Source organism: Ranitomeya imitator, chromosome 5 (genome assembly GCF_032444005.1).
Source record: "Ranitomeya imitator isolate aRanImi1 chromosome 5, aRanImi1.pri, whole genome shotgun sequence".
Lineage (NCBI taxonomy): Eukaryota > Metazoa > Chordata > Amphibia > Anura > Dendrobatidae > Ranitomeya > Ranitomeya imitator.
The window spans coordinates 16,744,779-16,760,217 of record NC_091286.1 but is presented as its reverse complement, the minus strand read 5'-3'; the positions used below and the strand labels follow the sequence as shown (position 1 = coordinate 16,760,217).

The window sequence follows — 15,439 nt, the reverse complement described above, 5'->3', positions numbered from 1 at the left end:
AAACCTAGATGAGTTCCTTAGGGGGTCTACTTTCCAAAATGGTGTCACTTGTGGGGGGTTTCAATGTTTAGGCTGGGCGGCACGGTGGCACAGTGGTTAGCACTGCAGCCCTGCAGCGCTGGGGTCCTGGGTTCTAATCCCACCCAGGACAACATCTGCAAAGAGTTTGTATGTTCTCTCCGTGTTTGCGTGGGTTTCCTCCGGGCACTCCGGCTTCCTCCCACATTCCAAAGACATACTGATAGGGATTCTAGATTGTGAGCCCCATCGGGGACAGTGATGATAATGTGTGCAAAACTGTAAAGCGCTGCGGAATATGTTAGCGCTATATAAAAATAAATATTATTATTAGGCACATCAGTGGCTCTCTAAACGCAACATGGCGTCCCATCTCAATTCGTCAATTTTGCATTGAAAAGTCAAATGGCGCTCCTTCCCTTCCGAGCTCTGCCATGCGCCCAAACAGTGGTTTACCCCCACATATAGGGTATTGCGGGAGCCCACGCCAATTTTTTCAGTGATTTAACCCTTTAACAGCTAGATCCCCCAAATTTTACACACAAACACTTGTAACATTACTAATGAGGAATATGTAAAAAAATAAAGGATATTAAATGGTTTACTGTATATAAACCATGTCTCATATCCTGTCGGGTTTGAGGAGATAGCAAAAGCCGGTAATTGAATTACTGGCTTTTCTGCTATCTAGCGCTGCATGAAATATAAATATATATACGTCTCACTGACATATATTTATATCCCTATACTATGTGTAGACATTTATTCTATCTATTCTATTCTGTCAGTGTGATTTTACTGTACACCGCACTGTTTCTATAGAACACCGCTGCGTATTTCTCGCAAGTCACACTGCTGGTCCGTGTGTAATCCGTATTTTTCTCGCCCCCATTGACTTTCATTGGCGGATTTTTTGTGCAATACGGTGACAAATGCAGCATGCTGCGATTTTCTACGGCTGTACAAGACCGTATAATACGGATGCGTAAAATACGGCAGATAGGAGCTGCCCAATAAAAAATCATTTGTCCGTGTGCAATGCGTATTTTCTGCGCCTCTCCGTAAAACTCGCTAGTGTGACGCCGACCTTACTCACACGTCTTTCGGGTCCTTCTCTTACAGCCTCCTGCGTCAGTCAGGCACAGGTTGAATCTGCAGCAGGTCGCCCGGCCAGGGCACAGCAGGATACCAAGAGGATGGTTTTCCTGTCCCCACACTTCTTTTCGGCTGATGAGTGACCATGTGAGAAGCGCACAGACAGTAAACGAACAGTGAGGGGAGCAGGAGCAATAAATGTAGACACATAGTCTTGGTAGGGCCGGCCATACATGTGGTGGCATACTATGTGGCTTCTTCAGTACAACAGCACAGTTCATCCCCTCAGGATTCCTCTTCACTTCTGTCGCTACGTGGCTGCAGCAACTGGCCTTACAGATGTCCCCATTTACGTTATTACAAGTATTTTTGAATATTTTTTCTTACATTATTACTTAGTACCACTGTAACGTGTTGTGTGACGGTAGCAGTAGGCGAGGTACTCATCTTCAGCGCCACAGATCGATACATGAAGATGAGGTCCTGGCTGGATGTGTGGACTTTGTCTACAGGGACACTACGATCTTACAGGTTCCATCATGTTGGTGACTTCAACTGGCCAGGACTTACTTGAGGACTTTGTACAATAGATAGCCGGTACATAACTTCATGAATGTTTCCTTTACAACATGGAACATCCCCACACACGGTCTCTTTACCTCTTCCAGGCTTACTTGCTTTTGTCCCCAAATTGCTCGTGTTCCTGCCCCCAGATGCCTTCACAGGGATACCGTGATTGATAGGGGCTACAAGATTGCAGTGTCTGGTTATACAAACTCCTGCACTGATTAGAACTGCTTCACCATCCTATTGAATAGTACAAGTTTTCTCTGCTCTGTCAATACAAAGATTTATCAGTGCAGTTGATCTCCTGTAGCTCTCCATCCTGAATTTTCTTAGCTGTTCTGAGTTGGCCACTCCTATCTGATATATATGCTCGTCACTGGCACTTATTATTATTTATTTATATAGCACTATTTATTTCATGGCACTTATAGTGCCAGTGATAGTTTCTGCATTTCTTGATTTGGAGTTGGAGAAGTTCAGTGTTTGGAGTAAGCGTTTGGAGAGTTTTTTAGGAGATTTCTACATGGAGTTGGTTTGAAAGTTTATTCTTATCCTCTCCAATTTGGTTTGTGGCTTCCATTCCTCCTGTTTCCCACTGTTGTTTTGTGAGTGTATTTACATTATTGTAGTTTTCTTTTATACCTGTTTGTTTACCCGTCTGGTTGGTGTTTTCCAATACAGTTTGGTCTCACACTTCACTGGGTGGGCCATGGAACAGATAGGGGTTAAGATAGAAGCATAGCAAGGTACGAGACCCCGCATATCAAGGTACGAGAACAGGGACAGACTAGGGTGTCCTCTAGTTTGAGGGGAAACGTGGGCAACACTTCCATCTTTTTAAAATGTTGCCTATTTTTCTTTAAAACTGTTTCACGTGCAGCAATGATGATAATGATGATGTTTTGAGCTCTGCAGGACTGACATTAGGTAAAATGGTTGAGCTTGTGTGTTTCCTCTACATTCTGACAGCTTTTGAGCATACTCCAATAGCAGCTATTATATCATCTGCTCACAAGCTGAGAAGTGTAGAAGCCGATTTACCTATGAAAAGTTTTGAACTTTTGACAGTATGTCAGCTCCTCGTTTTCACGATTCCTCCTCTCAGTGAGTGATTGCTGTACTGTCGTATGGAAACTGGGTCATGTTGAGTTGTCAATGTTTTGATTGACAGCAATCTGTCCAATCTGTGACTTGGAGGTACGGGACTTATTTCAGGTGTTCTGGAGATTGCCCAAGCAATTTAACTGAGCTGCCTGCCTCTGATCCCTGCCTGACAGACGTAGTTTGTGCTTCCTGGTGTTTGCCTGATTCTGTTGTTCTGATCTTCTGCTGCCTGATCCTTGGAACCTGTTCAGACTATCCCTTTGTCTTGCCCTCTTTTCTTTGATCCGATATCCCCTGGTATATTGATCCTGGTGCTCAACTAAAATTAACGTCAGTTTAATTCAACTAGTTTGACAGTAAATACACATGCCAATATTAGTTATTAGTTGCAAATAGCCTCTTCAGAAAGAAAGAGAATTTGAATTTTAGCTGCACCTGTTAGGGATAGCAATTTTAAAAGTCAATATCGACTCATTATTGACCCTTGCAAAATTACTTAGGATGAGAAACTAAACCAGGATTTTCATTTTGCAGATATGTGTTTTGGGGTGCTTGCCCCTCATCATTGCAAAGCTGGAGATCTGATTTGGCTGGATGAGAGGCCTCTGACATCAGTTGTAAAGAGGAATCATTCTTCCCTGTATAGAGTGCTAAGCTGGCATATAGAGACTAATAGCCCATGCAATGCTCCTCTTGGAATTAAATATGCAAATAGCCTCTTCAGAGAAGATGAGTATTCTACAGCCACCTATTGGATGTAGAAATCCTTAAAGTCAATATCAACCCTTTAAGAAGCCTTATCACATGACTTTAGCCCATATACAGGGATCTAGACTTACACAGGTGCCCATGGCCTGGGGCCACAGAGTCAGCTGCTGACTGGTGGAGCAAGCTGTTGGGAAGAAAGGTCATCACACTGGATTGATACCAAGAGGTCACGGGTGGTGAAAATACAAGCAAGTCCGAAAACGGGATAAGTCAGGAGATCCAAGAGAAGCAAGGTCCACGGTAAGTCTTTAGATCAGATAAGCAGAACTTATTGACTGTCAGTGGAAGTCAGAGGCAGCCCAAGGGTTTAATTAACAAGCAGTCCTGCCAAGGTCTCAGAAGGAAGTAACCGAAACAAAATAAGAATTAACAGCATGGCTCCCTGACTTAGCAGCACCAACAGTCCCAGAAATTTAACATGACTGTCAGTCACCCACAACAAAAAGCGGTGCCTCCCAATGACTGAAGTAGAAATATAGGCGACAGAAACTGTCACTCACAGATGTCACAACACTGATACAAAAGACCGTCTCTAACTTAGTGAAGTTGAAGACTCTTCTTGTTTATTTATATCAAGGAGATGAACATCACAAAGTTCCACACCTGAGACATTTTCTCCAATCAGAACACTAAAATGTCTTGTCCTATTTGTGAGTCCTATGATGTTTAATAAGAGTCGATTTGTCGCTAAAACATTTTGCACATTCTGTACATGAATATGGCTTCTCCCCTGTGTGAGTAGTCAAATGATATACAAAACCTGATCTCTGGCCAAAACATTTACCACATTCTGCACATGAATATGACTTCTCCCCTGTGTGGGTTCTCTGATGTATAACAAAACTTGATTTTTGGACAAAGCATTTCCCACATTCTGAACATGAAAATGGTTTCTCCCCTCTGTGCATTCTTAGATGTCCCACAAGATGTGGTCTCTGACTAAAACATTTCCCACATTCAAGATATAAAAATGGTCTCTCCCCTGTGTGAGTTCTTTGATGGTCAACAAGACCCGATTTTTCGATAAAACATTTCCCACATTCTGAACATAAATATGGCTTCTCCCCTGTGTGACTTCTTAGATGTCTTTTAAGATTTGGTTTCCGAGGGAAACATTTCCCACATTCTGGACATGAAAACGGCTTATCACCGGTGTGAAATCTCATATGTTCCACAAGACCAGATTTCCGACTAAAATATTTCCCACATTCTGAACATGAAAATGACTTTTCGTTTTTGTGAATTCTCTCATGCAAAGACATTGATCTGGGACAAGAAGTATCTGTAACTAAATCTGTGCTCTGAAGGACTATGGGTGCTTTGGCTGACATAGTTTGTCTGATATTGTTACTTTCTACTTCATAATAGGGTGACAAATAGTGATGTCCATTGAAGACTTTCGACTTGACTTCACCTGGAAAAAAGAAACAAAACTTATTTTTGCAATTTTATTTTTTTATTAACCAAAAATCTTTATTAAGGCAATAGCATAATGGCAAGAAAACTAAATACAATATTAGAAATCTATGTATAAAAGTGGAGATAATCCATAGAAGACATACTGTTTATAAGTTTTGTTGTCTCCAGAAAGTCTAAACTTATTGGTTGTAGAGATAGTGGCAGATGTTTCTATCCAGACCACAAAATATATAATATGCACAAAGGACAACAGACAATAATGGCCCAAACAATTCCATAAAACCAATAATATAGGCAGCGTGATAGTTTGAACATGTAGTATTGTGGTAGGGGATTCCATTGTTTGACTACTCTAACTGCAAAGAATCCTTTCCTATATAGATGTATAAATCTGATGACGCACTGCTCAAGTCACCTGACCACTGCAGCCAATCAAAGGTTGCAGCTGTTGGTGGATTGGTGACGTCCCCACTAACTGTGTCATGAATTTTGGGGTTCAAGTCCCATCAAGAACAAAATATGCAAGGAGTTTGCATGTTCTCCACGTGTTATTTTTGGGTTTCCTCCAGGTTCTCTGGTTTCCTCCCACAAGCCAAAGACTCATAGGGAATGTAGATTGTGAGCTCCAATGGGGACAGTGATGATATCTGTAAAGTGCTGCAGAATATGATGGCGCTATATAAGTGAGCAAAATAAATACAAATTGGACCACAGTCCAGAGGTCCTAAAAAATAGAAATTCAAGATGTAAAACTGCCTAAAAAAAAGTCAGCCCATTAACCCCAAAATAAACGTATGATGAGACAAACTTCATCTCTCATTGTTGATGTCTGTTGTAAGCAACAAAAAAAAATTTAAAAATTAATAAAGCACCACACTAGCGGTTTGTTTTTTAAGTGCTGAAATGGCGATTTAAATGGTAAACTCCCTGCTCCCATTCTTTTTTTTTAAATTAGATAAATTTTTATTGACAAAATTCAAATTAACAGACAAAGTGCAATTTTGTCAAAACAGACATGTTTACATATTTCAAATTACTCCCTTACCCCTCCATTCCTCTCCCTCCCCCTATTATAAATATATGATCAACAACAGGACAGTAATATACCGTAAATACTCGAGTACTATACTCGAGTAAATTTTTGGGCTGAAAGTGCCCCTCTCGGCTTATACTCGAGTCATGGTCGGCGGCAGGGTGAGGGGGAGAGAGGTCTGTCGCATACTTACCAGCTTCCGGGGCTCCTGGCGCTGCACCATGGTCTTCGGTGCCGCAGCTCTTCCCCTGTTCAGCGGTCACTTGGGACCGCTCATTAAAGTTATGAATATGGACTCCACTCCCATAGGGGTGGAGCCGCATATTCATTCCTCTAATGATCGGTAACGGTGACCGCACCGCTGACAGAGGAAGAGGCTGGGGCACCCGGAGACCATCTGTCCGGGAGAAGGAGCCAGGGACGCTGCAGCAGGTGAGTATTACATATTTACCTGTCCACGTTCCACCCGCCGGGCGCCACTCCGTCTTCCCGTCCTCTTGCTCTGACTGTTCAGGTCAGAGGGCGCGATGACGTATAGTGTGCGCGGCGCCGTCTGCCTGAACAGTCAGTGCGGAGAGACGCCGAGACGGGACGCTGAGGAGCTGCGGGCAGCACAGATTTATATGGAGCGTCTATGGGGCCATAATGAACGGTGCAGAGCATTATATATGGCACAGCTTTATATGGGGCATCTACGGGGCCACAATGAACGGTGCAGAGCATTATATATGGCACAGCTTTATAAGGAGCATCTACGGGGCCATAATGAACAATGCAGAGCATTATATATGGGGCACAGCTTTATATGGAGCATCTAAGGGGCCGTAATGAATGGTGCAGAGCATTGTATATGGCACAGCTTTATAAGGAGCATCTACAGGGCCATAATGAACGGTGCAGAGCATTATATATGGCACTGCTTTATATGGAGCATCTATGGGGCCATAATGAACGGTGCAGAGCATTATATATGGCACAGCTTTATAAGGAGCATCTACGGGGCCATAATGAACGGTGCAGAGCATTATATATGGGGCACAGCTTTATATGGAGCATCTATGGGGCAGTAATGAATGGTGCAGAGCATTATATATGGCACAGCTTTATAAGGAGCATCTACGGGGCCATAATGAACGGTGCAGAGCATTATATATGGCACTGCTTTATATGGAGCATCTATGGGGCCATAATGAACGGTGCAGAGCAATATATATGGCACAGCTTTATATGGAGTATCTATGGGGCCATAATGAACGGTGCAGAGCATTATATATGGGGCACAGCTTTATATGGAGCATCTATGGGGCAGTAATGAATGGTGCAGAGCATTATATATGGCACAGCTTTATAAGGAGCATCTACGGGGCCATAATGAACGGTGCAGAGCATTATATATGGGGCACAGCTTTATATGGAGCATCTATGGGGCAGTAATGAATGGTGCAGAGCATTATATATGGCACAGCTTTATAAGGAGCATCTACGGGGCCATAATGAACGGTGCAGAGCATTATATATGGCACAGCTTTATAAGGAGCATCTACGGGGCCATAATGAACGGTGCAGAGCATTATATATGGCACAGCTTTATATGGAGCATCTATGGGGCCATAATGAACGGTGCAGAGCAATATATATGGCACAGCTTTATATGGAGCATCTATGGGGCCATAATGAACGGTGCAGAGCAATATATATGGCACAGCTTTATATGGAGTATCTATGGGGCCATAATGAACGGTGCAGAGCATTATATATGGCACAGCTTTATATGGAGTATCTATGGGGCCATAATGAACGGTGCAGAGCATTATATATGGCACAGCTTTATAAGGAGCATCTACGGGGCCATAATGAACGGTGCAGAGCAATATATATGGCACAGCTTTATATGGAGCATCTATGGGGCCATAATGAACGGTGCAGAGCATTATATATGTCACAGCTTTATAAGGAGCATCTACGGGGCCATAATGAACGGTGCAGAGCAATATATATGGCACAGCTTTATATGGAGCATCTATGGGGCCATAATGAACGGTGCAGAGCATTATATATGTCACAGCTTTATATGGAGCATCTATGGGGCCATAATGAACGGTGCAGAGCATTATATATGGCACAGCTTTATATGGAGCATCTATGGGGCCATAATGAACGGTGCAGAGCATTATATATGGCACAGCTTTATATGGAGCATCTATGGGGCCATAATGAACGGTGCAGATCATTATATATGGCACAGCTTTATAAGGAGCATCTACGGGGCCATAATGAACGGTGCAGAGCATTATATATGGCACAGCTTTATATGGAGCATCTTATGGGGCAATAATGAACGGAATGGAGTATCTATTTTTATTTTTGATATTTATCGGTAGCTGCTGCATTTCCCACCCTAGTCTTATACTCGAGTCAATAAGTTTTCCCAGTTTTTTGTGGCAAAATTAGGGGGGTCGGCTTATACTCGGGTCGGCTTATACTCGAGTATATACGGTACATTAGAATAGCATTCTACGCTTTCCACAGTGTTTCAAAGGTTTCCCCCCCTTGTCTTTTTTCATAAATACTCTTTTCCATATTAACAATAAGATCAGACTGTCTGTAAAATTCTCGCAGCGTCGGCGGTTCTTCACTTATCCAGTATCTGGCGATCAATTTCCGTGCAACAAATAATCTGGTTATTGCCAGTTTATGACAATTACGCACCCGGATCTCCTCCACATAGCCCAAAATGCAGATCACAGGGGCCCTTTCAATTTTACAACCATATATTCTCAATTGCTTCCCCCACATCTAACCAATATGAGTTCAGCCTCGGACATTGCCCCCTCGGACTGACACCTCGGACATTGCCCCCTCGGACTGACACCTCGGACATTGCCCCCTCGGACTGACACCTCGGACATTGCCCCCTCGGACTGACACCTCGGACATTGCCCCCTCAGACAGACACCTCGGACATTGCCCCCTCGGACTGACACCTCGGACATTGCACCCTCGGACTGACACCTCGGACATTGCCCCCTCAGACAGACACCTCGGACATTGCCCCCTCGGACTGACACCTCGGACATTGCCCCCTCGGACTGACACCTCGGACATTGCCCCCTCAGACAGACACCTCGGACATTGCCCCCTCGGACTGACACCTCGGATATTGCCCCCTCGGACTGACACCTCAGACATTGCCCCCTCGGACTGACACCTCGGACATTGCACCCTCGGACTGACACCTCGGACATTGCCCCCTCGGACTGACACCTCGGACATTGCCCCCTCGGACTGACACCTCGGACATTGCACCCTCGGACTGACACCTCGGATATTGCCCCCTCGGACTGACACCTCGGACATTGCCCCCTCAGACTGACACCTCGGACATTGCACCCTCGGACTGACACCTCGGACATTGCCCCCTCGGACTGACACCTCGGACATTGCCCCCTCGGACTGACACCTCAGACATTGCACCCTCGGACTGACACCTCGGACATTGCACCCTCGGACTGACACCTTGGACACTCAAGAGTTCTGTCCCAACCCGGCTCTATACCGCCTATATGGAGTTCTATATACTCTATGGAGCGCGTAGATCTGCGAGAGTCTCCCCGGGTCACAATGATAACGGGGGGATATATTCCACAATATCTTCCCATGTATCCTCCTCTATCCTCCCCAACTCTTCCTCCCATTTCTCTTTTGCTGTGATCCGGTACCTGTTTAGAAAGGTATATAACAAATCTTTGTAAATATATGAAAGCACCCCTTTTGTTCCCCCCTTCGCGCAAACATAGTCCACCAGAATATCTTTATGACTCTCCATATTGACTGTTTTCCTCTGTTATGTAGGCATGCCTCAGCTGTCTATATGGAAACCTACAGACCTCCGGTAACCCGTAGATCTCTTGTAGTGTCTCAAAGGGTGTCAGTCCTTGTGCATCTTGTATTTGGGCCATATAGTGAATACCCAGTAACTTCCAATTTTTGAATTCCCTCATTTTAATAAATTCCGGTAATATTTTGTTATACCATACAGGAGAAAGATTTGTCAGGAGCCTTTTTAATCGCCTCCCACGCCTTTTGTGGGATAGGCCGTTCCAAACTTCCTAAAACGACCTGCCTCCAAGCCCTGAACTAACGGATCCCTTCCCAAAAACGGAACCAAAATCCTCTGAGCCGAATCCATGCCATTCACCTCCCTCCAGCCTCTCATCTGCTGACCCTGCGCTGCCAAAAAATAGATCCAAGGGTTCGGAAGTGCCAGTCCCCCTCCGTCCTTAGGCCTCTGCAATAATTCCAGCCCGATTCTTGGCTGTTTTGATGGTGCGAAACCATCCTTGGGGCAGCCATATGGGGGTATTGTGCAGTACGTACCCCTGCCCCCGCTCTTACACTCGCCTTCACCTTTTACTGACGGCACTCCAGTCCCGCGGCTCCATCTTGTGCCCGTACCGTCTGACCGGCCAGAAATCACAAGTTACGTCACAAGAACTCAATGCAAGTAAATGAGAGCCGGAACGAGGCTTTCATAGACTTGTATTGGAAAGTGACCTCCGGCTTACTCCATGACACACGGGAGCTGCCGGAAGGTCACTTTTCGATTGGATGGAAAACTATGAAGATGGCGGCAGGTGAGTATGAGACAGGGGGCAGGGGAATTACATTTAAAGCTCCACTCCAGCCGTGTATTAAAAAAACAAAACAAAACGGTGGAGTGGGGCTTTAAGACAAAAAGTTAAATTAATAAAACACCTAATTTTCTACTTTTCACCTTCTAGGGATCCTGTCACTTCTACATTGAAAAGGGCCAACTTATAGGTACAATCTGATTTTACCAGTTTAATATTCTTAGTTTCAGTCTTGATTTAGCCTTTCAGGGAAAGCAGGTACCAGAACATTGCTAAATTGTCACTTCAGAACAAGCGCACGATCAAGGCACTTGTCATAATTTTAGAAATGTCTCTATGGACCCTTCTTCCTGCTTAGAAACATCAGAAGGACAAGGAGGATATAAAAGAGTTAGACAGAGAGGAGTCCAAGGAAACGGCAGGATGGAAAGTCAGCTCTTATCCACCTGGGCTCCTGGGTATGAGACATGTTCACTGCTATATATATATATATATATTTATTCCTACATATATACATGAGACATGTTTATTGCAGTTTTACTTTTTATATCTGGTACGTTTTTTCTATTCTCTTGCATGTATTATTCATGATCCTTTCAGTGACCTATTATATCATTTAGCCATTGTGCGTGAATCCATTTAGTTTTACATCTTAAAATCCATTATAAAAACAATTACGGTTCAGGTGAATAAACCAGCGGCTATCTGCCATAGTGAATGTAAATGACGTTCTATCCATGTCCTGTTTAACATTCTCCATTTTACTATGTTGGAAAGAAAGACACAAGAACTGGACATTAAACCAGTGGAAATCTGTACTGGGGTCCAATGAGTCAAAATCTGAGACCTTGAGAATTGAGTACCATTATTATTGGGGGATGTGAGATTGGACTATGAATATTGTAGAGTTGACTATGAAGGGCATAATGCAGTCATAAATGATGATCTTCCTGGATTTGTGAAAATGACCAAATGGTGTTTCCCAAATAAACGTCACTAAGGTGCTAACATTACGTCCTTACCAAAAGTTATTATCCATTAAGTGTTACTAGGTGGTCAACCATAGGATTGCTATGGCAGTCAGTGGTTCTTCGGAGACTTGACGCAAAGTAGGTGCGGCACAAAGGAAGGAAAGAAGGTAAAGGGTGCCCTGACGATGGGGAGAAGGGAGACCCCTAAACACTAACCTGAGACTGCACCCTTCTCTCTCTATCGTCCCTAGACGGGTCCTTCCCCCTGGGCTCCATCATGTGTCTAAGCCCTGGCTGGTCCTGAGCTAGCCCTAGCTAGTGAGTAGGGCAGCAAGACAGTAGTTTCACTACTAAGGAAAGGAAACACAGGAAGGGAGAAAATCAGGGAGAAATAAAAAGTAACGAACTCCACAGCTTAAACTGGAACAGAGAGGACAGCATAGAAAACCTATAACCGGAATAGGAGACGGCTAGTAGTAAGCTTAAATAATGGAAGGAAGTGGCAGCAAACTGTAGCGCTGAATGGCAGTGGAGTAGCCTGCATACCTGCCATGGCCTCACTTGTAAATTCACTTTGCAGTAATATATTGGGATCATCATGTACACTGCAACAGGACAATGCTTCCAACAAACCTCAAGGCTACGTAAGGAGCATGTGACAAAGAAGGAGAAAGTTGGAGGCTGCCTCAGCTGACATGGCCTCTACAATCGCCTGACCTTAGCCCAACTGAGATGGTTTGGGATGAGAAGGCAAAGCAGCCAACAAGCGCTCAGCCTGTCTGGGAGCTCCTTCCACACTGTCCAAGCCATTCCAGATGTTGACCTGATGAAACTGCTGAAAAAACGCCTAAGGGGTGTAAAGCTGTCATCAGAGCAAAAGGGGGGTGCAATGAGGAATCTAAGGTGTAACACATTCTGATTTGTTTCATACGTGTTCCTTCACTCTTGTTTCCGCATTACTTTGTGGTTTTGCTGCCTTCAGTCTGAATCTAAAATGTGCACATTCCAATAAGAACAAGCAAAACCACCGCATGCACAGGGGTGTACAAACTTTTGGCTGGTGCTGTATCTGTCCATATTGTATCACACTGTAGAAGTGCCATGGAATATGATGTGATATGATGGCAATAAATGAAATATTCACGATGAGGAAGTGATCTCATTAATACAGAAATTTACAGTAAAACAAGACGTATGGACGGCTCTTACCGATCACTGACACAGATGTGAAGGTTTCGAGTCCACACGTTGTTCCACTGGAGTTTTCCTGCAAGAATCCCACAGTGAATATGAGAGAAAAGGGAAAAAGGAATCCTGGATTATCTTAAATCCGGGTGAATGAGAAAAAAAGAAATGACAAGTAAAGGAGAAGGATCTCCTCAATTGATGATCAAGCACAATTACCAATCAACCTCATCATTTACACATTGACGGAAATGGTCCTGATAATTCTCTGTATGAAATGATCTTGATCTACTGTGAAGTGGACGCTGTGTTCAGTGACACCAGTTTTTCAGCATAGTCACCACTTTTACAGTAAAGCAGCATTTCATCACTGCTGAAGATTGACTCTTCCCTCCTTCAGCGCTCATCATGTCCTCCCTCAAGAAGTCTCTTCTCTAGACATCCTAGCCCGGGCTCATACATCGTGTTTCCATTATCATATGAATGGCAAGGTGTGTGTGCGTCACTTACCTGGGTAACAGATGGTACCAAGGTGATCTATCGGAAGGAGACAAGGTGGCAAAGGTAGAGCGATGCTCTGGATCATGTTCTGCTGGGAAACCTTAGCTCTCGGCACAGATATGTACAATATGTGACATGTGCCAAGACCAAGTGTCCCTTTCATCACAGTGAAAGTTCTATGCTAGTAGCCCTATTACAGCAAAATAATGTGATCTAACTTTTTCTAGACCGTCCTATGGCTTTAACCATCCGGATGCTCCACGTTACTCTGCAGTGACATTCTACAATGTCACTGCAGAGTCAACAGCTGTACAAGATTGTGGAAGAAGAGGAAGCCGGCTGTGAGGGGCGGCTGGACCCCAACAGAGAAGATAGAAATGGTATATCGCCATCTTGGCTGTCCTGATTGAGCACTGTGTATACAGTAAAAGAAGGGCTGACAACACCTTCTCCTCTGGAGCCAGGAATCATGTGACAACCGGGCGTTGGAAAGTAGCAGGAGCTGCTGAGTCCTAATTGTTGTTTCCAGCTCCACAATCTCACATGTATCTTACATAAAAATAATTGCTATGGAAACGGAACACATTTAGAAATGTAATTTAATTGCCCTTTATAGTGGTTAAAATTATAAATAAATGACAAAAAAATGGGACATGCACATGGCGAAAAAAATGAATAAATTATAGGAATGACCGAACTAGTAGAACTTCAGAGTTCTTAAAAGTACATGTGCGAAAAAAAACCCCGAAAATGTGCCTGGTTGTGAACTGGTGTGTAGTAGAAAAATAAAAAACTAGGAAAAGAAAAACAGCGCAACAGGGTTTTATCCGAGGGAGATAAAAATGTTAAATACGGTTATACTAATCTGATTTAGTTACGTATACACAATATTTCCATGACTTCTAAATCCAGCTGCTGCAGGTCCAACGGGTCCTCAGACCGGGAAATCACAGATGAGGAGGATAATCTGCGCTGCGGTATCACATCTGATAGATCCAAGTCCAGACAGAAAGTATTTGTGGTTTTTCATTATTCCTCCGACGCGTTTTCGAAGTACCACAGACTTCTTCATCAGGACAAGAAAACCAGAGTTTACAACACAGTGCGGCTACATTTATAGTGATGAAAGATCATCACGGTTCATCAGAAAAAAAAGAATAAAAGGTTTTACAAGTTTGGTAGAATAGAATTGACATATAGAAAAACATAAACAAACTATTACCATTTTTAATTTATATTCTCTCATGTTGATTCCAAGGGGAAGAAAATAAAAAGAAAAAAGAGAACAGGAGAAACATGGATGTGATTGTAAGAAATATCTGTCTAGGTTTTGTGGATCCGATTGTTCATTCTCTAGGACTTCGAAATGCGTCGACTGAATGAAGAAGAACCGCCAATACTTTCTGTCTGGACTTGGATCTATCAGATGTGATACCAGCAGCGCAGATTATCGGCTAATTCTCCTTCTCTGTAGTTGTGAACTGTGAGATGAGGCTTTAGCTTCGAAATTCCCCGGATCTCAATCAGATTGAATATTTATATGTAAGATAACAGGAGCTGATCTGCAGTTCTCCGCAGCGGCCGCTACATACTGAGCACAGCTGTGATGTCCTGACTCCATTCAATCCTTACATCCAGCCACGGCCAGAGCTAAAAATCTGATATCAATATTATATGTCTGGACAACCCCTTTACTCTGTAGAGGAATTGTAGAAATCTCCTCTCATCTACCTGATGATCCCGGGGGACATCTTCCTCCTTCTCTGGCCGATCCTGGGAATATAGAGGACTGGGACTTCTCTCCGGGGGATTTCTCGGACTGGATCCATCTATAGGAAATAACCGCAGTGACTGAATACATTGTCTATATGTGATGAGCAGATGATGGGGAATCTAGACGACTCTCAGACCTGTTCTCTACAACCCAGGAAGGTCTCCTCTTACCCGGAGATGTGATGGTCCGGTGATCCTCCATCATGGCGTCCTTGTACAGATCCTTGTGTTCTTCTATATACTCCCACTCCTCCATGGAGAAATAGACGGTGACGTCCTGACACCTTATAGGAACCTGACACACACAATGACCCGCCATTAGCAGACCCCTCCCCCAGCGTTATTCTATAATGTCCCAGCATTCCCGGCAGCGC

At 43.8% G+C, this 15,439-nt stretch overlaps 1 protein-coding gene across 1 annotated transcript in view; it reads right to left on the bottom strand.

Annotated features, from left to right (window-relative positions):
- LOC138637639 (zinc finger protein 594-like) overlaps positions 1-15,439 on the bottom strand; it is a gene marked incomplete at its 5' end in the record, with an annotated part of 74,403 nt that overhangs the window by 15,756 nt on the left and 43,208 nt on the right. Inside the window, 4 exons of the mRNA XM_069726478.1 lie at positions 4,201-4,966; positions 12,816-12,873; positions 15,024-15,121; positions 15,237-15,360. Coding sequence (XP_069582579.1) covers positions 4,201-4,966; positions 12,816-12,873; positions 15,024-15,121; positions 15,237-15,360 — 1,046 coding nt within the window. The remainder of the gene's footprint in view (positions 1-4,200; positions 4,967-12,815; positions 12,874-15,023; positions 15,122-15,236; positions 15,361-15,439) is intronic.